General features: G+C 36.8%; 1 protein-coding gene across 8 annotated transcripts in view; it reads right to left on the reverse strand.

The window, feature by feature from the left end:
• Positions 1-15,842, reverse strand: part of ZDHHC15 (zDHHC palmitoyltransferase 15) — a 126,566-nt gene that overhangs the window by 9,599 nt on the left and 101,125 nt on the right. For 5 of the 8 annotated variants that reach the window (XM_082377352.1, XM_082377353.1, XM_082377354.1 and 2 more), the window contains one exon: positions 11,111-11,189. In XM_082377352.1, the coding sequence (XP_082233478.1) occupies positions 11,111-11,189 (79 nt within the window). Of the gene's footprint in view, positions 1-3,749; positions 11,190-15,842 lie in introns of those variants that run through there. The other 3 variants (XM_082377357.1, XM_082377350.1, XM_082377356.1) reach the window with 1 other exon arrangement.

The raw sequence follows: 15,842 nt of genomic DNA on the forward strand, positions 1-15,842 counted from the left end.
AAGGCCAGTGTTTATTGATTTTGTGTGGATGATCTGTCTATTGATGTAAGTGGGGTGGTAAATTTCCCTACAATTATTGCATTACTGTCAAGTTCTCCTTTATGTTTGGTAATATTTGCTTTATGTATTTAGGTGCTACTATGTTGAGTACATATATATTTATGATTGGTATATCTCTTGGTTGGAATGATCCCTTTACCATTATGTGATGTCCTTTTTTGCCTCTTGTAACACTCTTACACTCTTTGTTTTAAAATCGATTTTGTCTGATGCAAGTACTGCTACACCAGCTTTCTTTTAGCTTCCATTTGCATGGAATACATTTTTCCATCTCCTTACTTTCAGTCTGTGTGTGGCTTTAGATCTGAAGTTGAGTCTCTTGTAGGGAGCATATGTATGGGTCTTGCTTTTTAATCCATTCAGCCACTCTATGTCTTTAGATTGGAGCATTTACTCCATCTACATTTAAAGTAATTATTGATAGGTATTACTTATTGCCATTTTGTTAACTGTTTTTGGGTTGGTTTTGTAGTTCTTTTTGTTGTTCCCTTCTTCTTTTGCTGTCTTCCCTTATAATTTAATGACTACCTTTAGTGTTTCTCTTTTTTGTGTATGTATCTATTATATGGTTTTGGTTTGTAGTTGCCATGAGGTACATATATAACAACCTCTCTCTATATATGTGATTATTTTAAGTTGATGATATCTTAAGTTCAAGTGCCTTCTAACCATCTTACATTTCTACTCCTCCCCACCCCCAGTGTTTATTGTTTTTGGCATCATATTTTACAACTTTTTGTTTTGTGTATCCCATAACTACTTATTGTGGATATAGATGATTTTACTGCTTTTGTCTTTTAACCTTCCTACTAGATTTATAAGTGGTTATTCTACTACCTTTACTGCATGTTTGCCTTTACCAGTGAGATTTTTCTTTTCATAATTTTCATATTTCTAGTTGTGGCCTTTTTTGCTTAGAGAAGTGCCTTTAACATTTCTTGTTAAGCTAGTTTAGTGGTGCTGAACTCTTTTTGCTTTTGCTTTGTAAAACTCTTTATCACTTCTTCAAATCTGAATGAGAACTTTGCAGGGTAGAGTAGTCTTGGTTGTAACTTTTTTCCTTTCATCACTTCCAGTATATTGTGCCAATCCCTTTTGGCCTGCAGAGTTTCTGCTGAAAAGTCAGATGATAGCTTTATGGGAGTGCCCTTGTACATAACATGTTGCTTTTCTGTTGCTGCTTTTAAGATTGTTTTATTTTAATTTTTCCATTTAGATATAATGTGTCTTGGTGTGTGTTCATCTTGTTTGGGACCCTCTGTGCTTCCTGAATCTGGATGTCTTTTCCTTTCCCAGGTTAGGGAAGTTTTCAGCTATCATTTCTTCAAATAAGTTCTCTAACCCTTTATCTCTATCTCTTCTCTTTCTGTGATCCCTATAATGAGAATGTAGTATGCTGATGTTGTCTCAGAGGTCTCTTAAACGATCCTCATTTTTTTAAAAGCTCTTTTTTTCTTTTTCTTGTTCAGCTTGGGTGATTTCCACTATGCTGTGTCATCTAGATCTCTGATCCATTCCTCTGTGTCATCTAATCTATTGTTGACTCCTTCTAGTGTTTTTTATTTCAGTTATTGTATTCTTCAACTGTATTTGATTCTTCTTTACATTTTCTAACCCTTTGTTGAAATTTTCACTGTGTTCATCCATTCTTCTCTTGAGTTTGTTAAACATCATTATGATGATTACCTTGAACTCTTTATCATGTAGATTGCTTATCTCCATTTCATTTCATTTAGTTCTTCTTCTGGGGTTTTATCTTGTTCCTTTGTTTGGAACATATTCCTCTGTCACTTCATTTTGTCTAATTTGCTGTTTTTATTTCTATGTATTTGGTAGGTTGGTTATGTTTCCCGATCTTGGAGAAGTGACCTTATGTAGGAGACGTCCTATGGGGCACAGCAGCATGCTCCCCTCAGGTCACCAGTGCTATATGCTCTAGGGGTGCCCCCATGTGGGCTGCATGTGCCGTTCTGTTGTGTCAGGGCTAACTACTGGGGGTGTGTTGGTGGGTAGGTCTTGATCGCAGTCTGGTTGGCTGTGAGGCCATGCCTTGTGCAGTAGCTGTGGGCCCACTGAAGTGTGGGATAGGCTTCCTACATGGTTGGCTGTGTGGCCCAGAGGGGTTTGGAGCTGCTGTCAGCCTGCTGGTAGGTGGGGCTGAGTCCCCAGTGCTAAGTCTGGTAGGAGGATTCCAAAATGGTGCTTGCCAGTGCTGGTATTATCACGATAGACTGAGGTCCCCAATGGCTGCTGCCACTGTCTCCATTCCCCAGGTGAGTAGCAGTTGCCCCCCTGTCTCTCCAGGAGTCTCTCCAAGATCAACAAGTGGGTCTGACCCAGGCTCCTTTCAAACTATTGCCTCTGCCCTGGGACTTGGAACATGTGGGATTTTGCATGTGCCCTTTAAGAGCAGAGTCTGTTTCTTACGGCCTTCCAGCTTTCTCAACCTAAGCCCTGATAGTTTTCAATGTCAGATGTTCTGGGAGCCCGTCTTCCCAGTGCAGGATGCCCAGGCTAGGGAGCCTGACATGGGAGTCAGACCCCTTGCTCCTTGGGGAGAATCTCTATGATTGTGATATTCCTCCCATTTGTGGTCGCTGACCTGGGGGTGTGGATTCTGACTATACTGCGTCTCTGCCCCTCCTACCCATCTCATTGTGGTTCCTTCTTTATGTCTTTAGTTGTAGGAAATCTTTTCTGCTAGGCTTCAGGTCTTTTTCATAGATAGCTGCTCTGTAAGTAGTTGTAATTTTGGTGTGTCTATCGGAGGAGATAAGTTCAGGGTCTTCCTACTCTGCTATCTTGGCAACCCCATCAAGCATGTTTTCTTATGTTTATTTCCACTTCTTTGGTGAAGTGTCCATTGAAAACTTTTGCCCATTACTTTATTGTGTTGGTTTCCTTACTTTTGAGATTTTAGAGCACTTTACATATTCTGGATACAAGTCAGTTATCAGATATGTGTTTTGAAAATATTTTCTCCCAGTCAGTGGCTTGTCTTTTTATTCTCTTAACAATGTTCTTCTCAGAGAATACATTTTTAATTTTGTTGAAGTCCAATTTGTAAATTTTTTCTTTTATTATATTACTTTTGATGTCATATCTAAGAACTATTTGCCTAACTCAAAGTGATAAAGATTTTCTCCTACGTTTTCTTCTAAGATTTTTATAGTTTTACATTTTACATTTAGGTCTATGATCCATTTTGAGTTAAGTTTTGTATATGTTGTGAGGTGTAATAGTATAGGTATGTCCAATTATTCTATCACTATTTGTTGAAGACTGTATTTTCTCCATTGAATTACCATTGTATCTTTGTGTAAAAATCAGTTGAGAATCTTTATATGGGTCTATTTCTGTATTTTATTTTTTATTCTGTTCCACTGGCTTATGGGTCTGTCCTTTGGCTAATACCACACTGTCTTGACTACTGTAGCATTATAGTATGTCTTAAAATTGGACAGTTTGAGTCCTTCAGTTATGTATTTTTTTTCAGAATTGTTTCGGCTATTCTAGTTCCCTTACTTTTCCATTTAAATTTTAGTGTAAGCTTGTCTATCTCTACAAAATATTTGATTAAAATAAAGCATTTTAATTAGGATTGTATTAAAGTTGTCTATCAATTTAGGGAGTATTGACATCTTACTTATACTGAATCTTCTGACCCATAAGCATAGTATGTATCTCTGTTTATTTAGGTCTTCCATGGTTTTTTTCATCAGCGTTTTACAAGTTTCAGCATACAGATACTGTGTATGATTTGTTACATTTATATCTAGTTATTTAATTTTTTGAAGTTACTGTAAATTGTATTGTGTTTTTGATTTTGGTTTCCCAGTTGTGCATTGCTAGTGTATAGAAACATAATAGATGTTTGTGCATTGATCTTGTATGTTGTGAACTTGATAAACTCACTCATTAGTTCTAGGAGTTTTTGTAGATTCTTTGGATGATCTAGGTGGACAATCATGACATCTGCAAATAGAGATAATTTTACTTCTTCTTTTACAATTAGAGTGACTTGTATCTCCTTTTTTAGCCCTATTTCATGTGTTAGGACTTTCATTATGATATGGGATAGGAGTGATATGAGAGACTATATGAAGTTGTGGTTAATAAAGGAAAAAACTACTGGTAAATAGTGAGGACTTAACAGGCCAGTTAAGGTTGGAGGCCACAAATGTGTAGTCTCAGTTGTGTTATTTCTAATCAGCTGCAATTAGTATTTATAATCAGTTGTGTTATTTTTGTAGTGGTTCTCAGCAGCCTGAGTATAGAAATGGAGAAGGCAGACAGCTGGATTGAATCTGGAATTTGGATTTTTGCTGGCTAAAGCAATGGAGTTAGGGAGAAAAAAATATTGGCAAGAGAGAGGTTGAAGTATTAAGGCTTGATAGAGAAGGAAGTAACCCATGTAAAAAATTTGTTTTTACTTATATTTTTGGTATAATTCCTTTCAGTGTTTTTCTACATATGTAGATACATTTTAATACTTAAAAGTTTTTAATTAAATTAAAAATGTAATTTTATAATGTTTTCAAGGTCCATCCCATGTTGTAGCATGTATTCTTTTGGTTGCCAAATGACGTTCCATTGCATGGATATGCCACATTTTATTTATCTGCTCATCAGTAGATGGATATTAGTGATGTTTCCACTTTTTGGCTATTATGAATAATGCTGCTGTGAACATTTATGCAGTAGTTTTTGTTGGGACATATGTTTTCATTTCTCTTGGTTATATACCAAGTAGTGGAACTGCTGGGGCATACGGTAATTTTATGTTTAACATATTGAAGGACTTCCAAACTGTTTCCAAAGTGATTGCACCATTCTACACTGCCACCAGAAATGTATGAGGATTGCGATTTCTTTACATCCTCATTAACACTTGTTATCTGTCTTCTGGATTATAGCCATCCTAGTGGATATTAAATGGTATCTCATGGTTTTGATTTGTATTCCCTAATAGCTAATGATGTTAAGCATCTTTTCATGTGCTTATTGATCATTTGTATATGGAGAAATGTCTATTCAGATCCTTTGCTCATTAAAAAAGTTGTATTATCTTTTCATTTATAGAATTGTAAGAGTTCTTTATATATTCTGCATACAAGTCTCCTATCAAATATTTGATTTACAAATGTTTTCTCCCAAAAAATCACATATCGTATGCTTCTGTGGAATCATGGATTATATTGAATGTCCAGAATAGGCAAATCTATAGAGACAGAAAGCAGATTAGTGGTTTCCTAGGGGTGGGAGTGGACGAATGGGGAGTGACTGTTAATGAGTATGGGGATTCTTTTTGGGGCAATAAAATGTTCTAAAATTGATTGTGGTGATGGTTGTATGACTCTGTGAATATCCTAAAAACAACTGAATTGTATACTGTAAGTGATCAAATTACATGGTATGTGAATTATATCTCAATAAAATTTTAGAATTAAATGAACTCATACAGCTTTTCCACATAATCTTATCAATTATTCTTCAAAATAATTACTTTTAACAGTACATAATAGTTCACCATAATGATTTAATAATTTATTTCACTATTCCTCTATTGTTAGATATGTAGTTTTGTTTCCAATTTTCTGGTATTATAATAAATTAATGATGAAGGGTCATACAGTTCTCTGATTATTTCATTAAAATACATTCCTAAAATGGAGTTATCAGATAAAATTGCATGGCCCATTTAAGGTTTTGATATATGTTATATATTTTGCCCTCAAAAAATTATCTGAGATTTTAACCTTATATCAGCCGCATATAAAAGCATGTGTTTCAACGTGTTCTTGCCAATATTGTAAAAACTGGCTGCTTTAGTGGACAAAAATTGATATTTTGGGTGATTTTATTTTCCATTTCTTTCTAGTGAAGTTGAATAAGTTTAAAAACTTTTCAAAAGAGAACAAAAATGTATAAAATATCTAATAATTTAGACATACATACTTCTTTTTTTCTTTTTATCTTTTTTAAACATCTTTATTGGAGTATAATTGCTTTACACTGTTGTGTTAGTTTCTGATGTATAACAAAGTGAATCAGCTATACGTATACTTATATCTCCATATCCCCTCCTTTTTGTGTCTCTCTCTCATCCTCCCTATCCCACCTCTCTAGGTGGTCACAAAACACCGAGCTGATCTCCCCACGTGATGCAGCTGCTTCCCACTAGCTATCTATTTTACATTTGGTAGTGTATATATGTCCATGCCACTCTAACTTCATCCCAGCTTACCCTTCCCTCTCCCCATGTCCTTAAGTCCATTCTCTACATCTGCGCCTTTATTCCTGTCCTGCCGCTAGGTTCTTCAGAACCATTTTTTTGTTTAGATCCCATATATATGTGCTAGCATATGGTATTTGTTTTTCTCTTTCTGACTTACTTCACTCTGTATGACAGACTCTAACTCCATCCACCTCACTACAAATAACTCAATTTCATTTCTTTCTATGGCTGAGTAATATTCCACTGTATATATGTGCCACATCTTCTTTATCCATTCATCTGTTGATGGACACTTAGGTTGCTTCCGTGTCCTGGCTATTGTAAATAGTGCTGCAATGAACATTGTGGTACATGACTCTTTTTGAGTTACGGTTTTCTCAGGGTATATGCCCAGTAGTGGGATTGCTGGGTCATATGGTAGTTGTATTTTTAGTTTTTTAAGGAACCTCCATACTGTTCTCCATAGTGGCTGTATCAACTTACATTCCCACAAACAGTATAGGAGAGTTCCCTTTTCTCCACACCCTCTCCAGCATTTATTGTTTGTAGATTTTTTTATGATGACCATTCTCACTGGTGTGAGGTAATACCTCATTGTAGTTTTGATTTGCATTTCTCTAACGATTATTGATGTTGAGCACCCTTTCATGTGTTTGTTGGCAATCTGTATATCTTCTTTGGAGAAATGTCTATTTAGGTCTTCTGTGCATCTTTGGATTGGGTTGTTTGTTTTTTTGATATTGAGCTGCATGAGCTGCCTGTATATTTTGGAGATTAATCCTTTGTTGCTTCGTTTGCAAATATTTTCTCCCATTCTGAGGCTTGTCTTTTCATCTTGTTTATGGTTTCCTTTGCTGTGCAAAAGCTTTTAAGTTTCATTAGGTCCCATTTGTTTATTTTTGTTTTTATTTCCATTTCTCTAGGAGGTGGGTCAAAAAGGATCTTGCTGTGATGTATGTCATAGACTGTTCTGCCTATGTTTTCCTCTAAGAGTTTTATAGTGTCTGACCTTACATTTAGGTCTTTAGTCCATTTTGAGTTTATTTTTGTGTATGGTGTTAGGAAGTGGTCTCATTTCATTCTTTTACATGTAGATTTCCAGTTTTCCCAGCACCACTAATTGAAGAGGCTGTCTTTTCTACATTGTATATTCTTGCCTCCTTTATCAAAAATAAGTTGACCATATGTGCGTGGGTTTATCTCTGGGCTTTCTGTCCTGTTCCATGGATCTATATTTCTGTTTTTGTGCCAGTAGCATACTGTCTTGATTACTGTAGCTTTGTAGTATAGTCTGAAGTCAGGGAGCCTGATTCCTCCAGCTCTGTTTTTCTTTCTCAAGATTGCTTTGGCTATTTGGGGTCTTTTGTGTTTCCATACAAATTCTGAAATTGTTTGTTCTAGTTCTGTGAAAAATGCCATTGGTAGTTTGATAGGGATTGCACTGAATCTGTAGATTGCTTTGGGTAGTATAGTCATTTTCACAATGTTGATTCTTCCAATCCAAGAACATGGTATATTTCTCCATCTGCTTGTATCACCTTTAACTTCTTTCATCAGTGTCTTATAGTTTTCTGCATACAGGTCTTTTGTCTCCTTAGGTAGGTTTATTCCTAGGCATTTTATTCTTTTTGTTGCAACGATCCCCTTTTATGGTTGTTAGCATTTGCCTTATGTATTGAGGTGCTCCTATGCTGGGTGCATAAATATTTACAATTGTTATATCTTCTTCTTGGATTGATCCCTTGATCATTATGTAGTGTCCTTCTTTGTCTTTTGTAATAGTCTTTATTTTAAAGTCTATTTTGTCTGATGTGAGAATTGCTACCCCCCAGCTTTCTTTTGATTTGCATTTGCACGGAATATCTTTTTCCAGCCCCTCACTTTCAGTCTGTACATGTCCCTAGGTCTGAAGTGGGTCTCTTCAGACCTAGAGACACATACAGCATATATACGGGTATTGTTTTTGTATCCATTCAGCCAGTCTATAGACATACATAACTTATTCAACCATTCTCATGTTGATAGACATTCAAGTTGTTTTGTGTATGGGGCTTTTACAAACATTACTGTAGTAATTATATACATTAAAAAATTCTTCATATCTTGTTAAACGTTGAAATGATTGCCCCATTCTTCCCTCCTGTGTTCCCAAATACTTTTCTATTATTATTAGAATATGACTCTGTTATTCCCACAAAATTAATCCGTTAATTTATTTGAACAGAGTGCCCTGGGAAAACCATTGCTTAAAGTCAATTTTGCTTACCTAGGGAATCATATCAAAAATATATTTTATGCTGGGTCATATGATAGCACTATTTTTAGTTTTTTAAGGAACCTCCATACTGTTCTCCATAGTGGTTGTATCAATTTTCATTCCCACCAACAGTGCAAGAGGGTTCCCTTTTCTCCACACCCTCTGCAGCATTTGTTCTTTGTAGATTTTCTGATGATGCCCATTCTAACTGGTGGGAGGTGATACCTCATTGTAGTTTTGATTTGCGTTTCTCTAATGATTAGTGATGTTGAGCATCCTTTCATGTGTTTGTTGGCAATCTGTGTATCTTCTTTGGAGAAATGTCTATTTAGGTCTTCTGCCCATTTTTGGATTGGGCATATACCCTGAGAAAACCATAATTCAAAAAGAGTCATGTACCACAATGTTCATTGCAGCTCTATTTACAATAGCCAGGACATGGAAGCAACCTAAGTGTACATCCACAGATGAATGGATAAAGTAGATGTGGCACATATATACAATGGAATATTACTCAGCCATTAAAAGAAATGAAATTGAGTTACTTGTAGTGAGGTGGATGGACCTAGAGTCTGTCATACAGAGTGAAGTAAGTCAGAAAGAGAAAAACAAATACCGTATGCTAACACATATATATGGAATCTAAAAAAAAAAGGTTCTGAAAAACCTAGCAGCAGGACAGGAATAAAGACACAGACGTAGAGAATGGACTTGAGGACACGGGGAGGGGGAAGGGTAAGCTGGGACGAAGTGAGAGAGTGGCATGGACATATATACACTACCAAATGTAAAATAGATAGCTAGTGGGAAGCAGCCCCATAACAGAGGGAGATCAGCTCGGTGCTTTGTGACCACCTAGAGGGGTGGGATAGGGAGGGTGGGAGGGAGACGCCAGAGGGAGGGGATATGGGGATATACGCATACGTATAGCTGATTCACTTTGTTATACAGCAGAAACTAATACAACAATGTAAAGCAATTATACTCCAATAAAGATGTTAAAAAAATAAAATGAAATCTAAAAAATATATATCTATATATTTTATGGTTTAATATTTACCCAAGATATTCTGAAAAAAAAAGGGTTACATGGTCATATAAGTTTGGAAAAAACTTATTCCACTTTAGGGGATTCACAAAATTCCTTAGCATATTTTAAGTCTTGAGAAGTACTGCACTAAAGACAAAGTTCCATGATCTGCACACAAGAAAATAAATTCAGTCAAATAATTTCAGAGGGCTACTATACCCCCCTCTTGGAGAGTCACAAAACTTATTTGCATAATTCCTATGCTAAAGATAACTCTCTAATTTTGATACAGGGTTTCCTAAATTTATTTCACCAGGTAACTTTTTCCCCTTTAACTTCTGTTGACATTTCAAAGAATACCCATAGTAAAATGCTAAAATAAGAAAATGAGAGAGATAAGCACCATGTATATATGAAATCTAGGTTCTAGTACCATACAAGTGTCACACATTTCATCAGGGCTTTGGATAAGAAGACAGATTTAATTCTTCCCTCTTTTAAACCTTTGATTATAAGTGAAGGTGCAGTAGATATCCCAAGTCAGGTTTTTAAATGTAGTGCCATAGTGGAAAGGGCATGATCTGAGGTCAGATAGACCTGTGTTGCAATCTTAGGTTATCCACTTACTAGCTAGATAGGTGGTTTAACTTCTCTGGACTTCAGTTTTCTCATAAGTAAAATGGGAATAGTAACATTCACCTGACAGAGTTGATGTGAGGATTAAATGAGATAACATATGTAAAGTACATAGCAAAGTGACTGCCATATAGAAGGTCTTATATAGTACCTATACTGGTGCACAGCAGGGTTCTGTAAGGTAAAGAAGTGAAGACCTGAGAGCCCACAGATTGATAGGCTCCTGAATAATTGCCAGCTTTTTCATGGGAATAGAATTGGAAGGCTTATCAGATCAGAGTTTCAAGCTCCATGGTATTTTTATTACTAAAGTTTTCCTTTTAATACTGAATTACATTGGGTTTATTTACCTGTCAATGTTTCAAAGAGAAGGCTTTTTAGCTTTTCACCAGGCCAAAGAGAATCCCATGTGTAAGGCTGCCTGCCACTGATGAACAAATTAGTAGCATTTCGGGAGAGTTGGAGTGTAGGGATGGTGCTTTTTGCCTGTTAGTTGGTAAGAGTAGGTTATTAACTGACATAATGGAGTCAGGCAAAAAGAAACTATTTGTAATCTTTTTCATTTCCGAGACCTGAAATTCACTAAGACAAGGTTTATAATTCATAGTATGAAAGTAAATAACCGAAATGAGATGTATGGCTGTTCCTGGATACCCTGGGGTCTTTTAGCCAAAGTGAATAGTGTGAGTTTACAGGGAGTAAGGGAGTCTTTTTCAGTACAATACACAGGGGAATTATGTATAGAACTTCTGCTTATGTGAATAATATGAGGGAAGAATTCAACATCTTGTTTGCCAGGGTGATAACTTACTCCTTTTCCAGTTCTGCTCCCCAGACTGCCTCTTAGCAGTCCAGGTGGTACTCTATGTGCCTCCTTCAGAATACTGACCTGTTTGAGAGATGCAGGAAATGTGAAAACTGCTATGTTTCCGTTTCCACAGCAAGAGATGATGATCCTTCTGGATAATCTGTAAGGTTGAAAAGTGAAGTAAACAAATGTCCCTTTCTCTTGTATGGGTGGGTATTCATTTATTGGCATGTTTCTTTCTCGGTCAATCCCTGGAGGCAGCGGACATCCACAAATATCTAAAGACTGATGTGCTATATACTGAAGCATTTGTAACCAGTCTAAGCATTCACATTTCAAGAGTTGTCAGCCTGCTGTACTATGAACTAAGATTATTTTATTTGTCAACATTATCTGATCTATAATAGTGGCTGGTATTTGACTTAAATAGCTGTGATGACAGCTCAACATCATTTGGCTTTAATAGAATGTTTTGGGTCTTGCTACTCACAAAATTACCCTGTCTTGTTATTCCACTGGACATAATTGAGATAGCTGTTATAGTACTTTAGGTGTTGGTGTGTTTCTAAAAAGGAATGAAGTATCCAGAAAATAAGAGGCTTTGGAATCAACAAGCAACATCATTTATGGTACAAATGTTCTTGTTTTCAACACCCAGCCTTTTGAGGAGCAAAGTACACTCTGAATCAGCTTACTTAATGTACAGATAATCACTTTCTTTATATTCCTTGCATAATAATGTACTTGGCACTTTGAGATAAAAAAAAAAGTTGACAGTGGTTGTCCCTTATAGTTTCTGCTTAGGACATTCTCCTTTATGAAATTGATGTGCTGTTCAGAGTGCTCCCATAAGTGTGAGGTCTGGATCCCAGAAGATAGAGGCCAGCCAGGGCGGGTTACCCTTGCCACAGCAGGCTGACAACTTCTCATGCCACTGAGTTAACCAGGCACACTCCAGAGACAAGTCTGCTTTCTTCCAGGAAGAGTGGAAAAGTAAAATGTGGCCCTTAGAACGCCTGTCTTTGGAATCATAGTGGGCACAACATTCTGTCTTGTTTGGAATCCTGGGCCTAGGGTATTCTTGCCCTTAAGTCTGAACAAAAAGCAGTTGTATTGGCCCAGCTCTTCAGTGAAGGATATACAGAGAATTACTTATGTTTGTCAAACACCTCAAAAGAGAAAAAGAGGGAGCAAGTGCTTGAGCATACATCTCATCTTACCTATACATTTCTACCAAGAAAGCAATTGATAAGTGTAAAAGACAATTCTGGAACTTCAATGCACTATTTGCCTTGTTGTTTCCTTCTGACGGTTGGCTGTTTCAGAACTTTGTAGGTATGGTTTGGTAGTGCACCTTTTCAGAAATTGGCTTTTAGTATTCTGCTGAATGGGTTTCTTTTACTCTTTACCATTGCAATCCACACTTGTATTTGGCACAGAACACTTCCCCCTAGCAATTATTTGAATTAAAATTAGCCTTGCAGACATTGAAACTTGAGCTGAAAAACTCGATTATCAACTTCCTTCATAGTTTCACTCCCAGAGGAGATTAAGCTAAAATGGCAAAGGTAGAGTCATCGCCAGGTGAGGACTAAATTGAAAGAACGCAGATACTTCAAAAAAATCAGGCTCTGCATAACAGACGACAAATGCAGAATTTAGGAAAACAATTTACTTTCTCCTTCTACCATCTGCACCTATACTGCTTTCACTACCCCCACCTGCTCTTATTGCCTATGCTGTAGTGATTTTTACCATTATTCAATAAATGTTTACTTGAACCAAGAATGATGTCATTTTAGTCTTAGTGTATGCTGGCTCAGCACTGTTTCTCTTCCTGTCTCATCCTCCTAGCTCTCCTCCCTTCCTTTAAAATCTTATATTCCTACATAAACCTTTGATACTATGGGAAGTGACCATAACAGTATATGTACACTGCTTTGTAGCCATTGGTTCTCAGAGATTGGAAAGAATAGGGAAATGGACATAATGTGGAATCTTGAAGAACTTAGGTTGAGTTATGACTGCTTTATTGCCTTACATAAGTGACTTTACCTCCTCAGCTTCAACTTTTTCATCTGTAAAATAGGGCAATACTCTCTCATTCACAGTATTTTTGTAATGCTCTTTCCTGAATTATGAGTGTCCTTTAGGTTTTATCTTTTACCCTCTGACTTTCTCTTTTCCATTTATTTCCTTGTCCACATGAATGCATGTCAACATTGCTTAGGTGATGCCAAATTTTATATTTTATCTCCTTTCCCTAGCTTTATTCTCTCTCTTTATTATCTTCTACACCATTCATGGGTTTAAACACCATCTCTATATGAATGACTCCCAGATCTCTCTACTCACTGGGACTGTTTCCAGTTATTTAAAATGTCTCCTGGCTTTAATCCTTCTTCTCCATTTCTAGTGTCACACCCCTCTGGAAGCCGTTGTGACACATGCTCAACTATTTATTGCTTTTTCTGGTTCCTGTCTCTGCAAATTTCAATATATCCTGCATGCTACTACCTGAGTAACTTTTCTAAAATTTATCTTTCATTATATTAATATCACTCAAGATCATAAAATTAACATCTATTCCCTACTGTAGCAAAACTACAAAACCCTCTACCATGTGGCCATCTTACTTCTCTAATATTACTGCTCACAACCCACAATGCCCACCCAGTACATAGGAATGGATGGCCTCCTTAGTGTTCTTACCACATTCAAGTCACACTTCTTACATAGAATGCCATTTCTTTCTTCCTAGCATCTACCTAGATGTTACCCATCCTAATAACATCTAGCTGAAGTCCTATTTCTTCCTCAAAACTTTCACCACTATAGCGCATACACTTACCTCCTTTATTGATACACTGATATTGATATCGATATTGTTTAAGCATCACTGACAATCACACACTTACCATGTGTACCACACAGTACTTAGCACAGGGCTAAGCTTACCTAGGCATGTAATTGCTAACATCACTTTTATAGCAATGAGCACATTAAATCTTGTGTTAGACTTGTGTGCTTTTCCTATCCTTCCGTACAACTGCAAATTCCTTGAGGGCAGAGGCCGTGTTTTATTTATCTTTATATCCCTCCACAATACCTTGTCTGAGGCATACCTTCAGGAAATACTTTCTGAATTGAACTGATTGATTGGAGACCTGGAATATTTCAGGAACATGAACCAATTCAGGGCTCAGGGTTGGACAATGCAGGTAAAGCAGTAAAATGAATATCCATGATATTACTGCATAAGTTAAGTTTTCCAGGAGCTGAGGGCATGGCCATTCCCTTCTTATCTAGAAACAGGAGGAACAAGTCTCTTGAAAAATGCCTAGGTGCTCAAAAGAGTAGCCCCTCCCTAACTCAGTATATTATGTTTCATGCTTTCAGTGATGAGACCTAGGATTCTTATTCTTGAGTAAAGGCAAATGACAAGTGTGAGAATAGGTTGTTTATAGCTTGGTGGTCAAAATGCTGGGTGGAGGTTATAAGAGGGAGCAACTGGTGTACCTAGAGAGGATATTTGAAGAAAGAAATTTGGTTCCAGGATACAGAAAGTATATTAATAAATGTAAGCTTACAGTGGATGCTAAAATATATCAATATCTTCCAAAAAAGGAAAAGAGCCATTTGGTGAAAGATATAAAGTTGTGATTATTCAGCTTGATTTCTGACTCCTCAGTATCAAATGTGATCATAGAACATCACACCTTAGAGCTGAAGATAGCTTAGAGATCGAGGAATTGAAACTGAGCTCCAGAGAACAGAAGGGACTTTCCAAAAGTCATACACTGAGCCCAGTGGCAGAGCTGGGAAATGATCCTCATGCCAGAGTATTATCCATGTTTTTCCATCATTCTATTTCTGATGAAAGAGGCACAGGAACTGAGAAGTTTTCTTTTAAATGGACCTTAAAAGTGTCTACAAATTGAAAAGTAAGTAGGATCAAAGGAGAGACACTGGGTGGTACAGTGGTTTAAGGGTTTGGATTTTGGAGCCAGATTCTGTCACTGACTGGCTGTGTGACTTTGGGATTCTCTGTGCTTGAGTTTACTCATCTATAAAATGGGGGTAATTTAATATTTACAACTTACAAAGTGATTATGACTCTTAAGTGACAGTGCCTGTAAATCACCTGGCATATAATAGTCATTCAACAAATGTTAGTTGTACCCTTGGATTCAAACAATCATCTATATGTAACTTTACTTTGCTAGGGATGCAGAAAACAACGAAATGAAGGTTATGAAGTCTCTAACTTCAAGGAGTTCCTATCCAGTCCCTTACCATTCAAACTTTTTTGGAGCCAGGTTACTTTCTTCATCACTTAGCTTGAGGTCTCCTGATTATTTGTGACATTCCTTGTACCTTCTGCCTCTTCATTCCTTGCCACCAATTCAAATGCTATCTAATCTTTAACACTCAATTTCTACCCTCTCTGTAAAGCCTTTCCTGATGAGCCCAGCCTACAGAAATCACTTTCCTTTAAGTTCCTATGGCATAAACTTTATAGTTCTACTCATTTGGTCAACATCATATCCTGTATTGTGTTTTGTCAATCAACTTTTCATATATGTGTCTTATCTCCCCAAATAAATTTAATAAATGTTAGTTTCTCCCTTTCCCTTCTCTTTTTCCTATATGATCTTGGTCAACCAGCCAGACATCCTCCCCCAGAATAGTACTGTCTTCTATATGTAGGAATGAGAGAAAACAGCCTTTTGGAAAAGAGCCACACACTTAATCATCCCAAATGTGTAATCATAAGTATATGACTCATAGGAATATCAGGTTGGTAAGATGT

The sequence above is a fragment of the Balaenoptera borealis genome (assembly GCF_965194805.1).
Source record: "Balaenoptera borealis genome assembly, chromosome: X".
Taxonomy (NCBI): domain Eukaryota; kingdom Metazoa; phylum Chordata; class Mammalia; order Artiodactyla; family Balaenopteridae; genus Balaenoptera; species Balaenoptera borealis.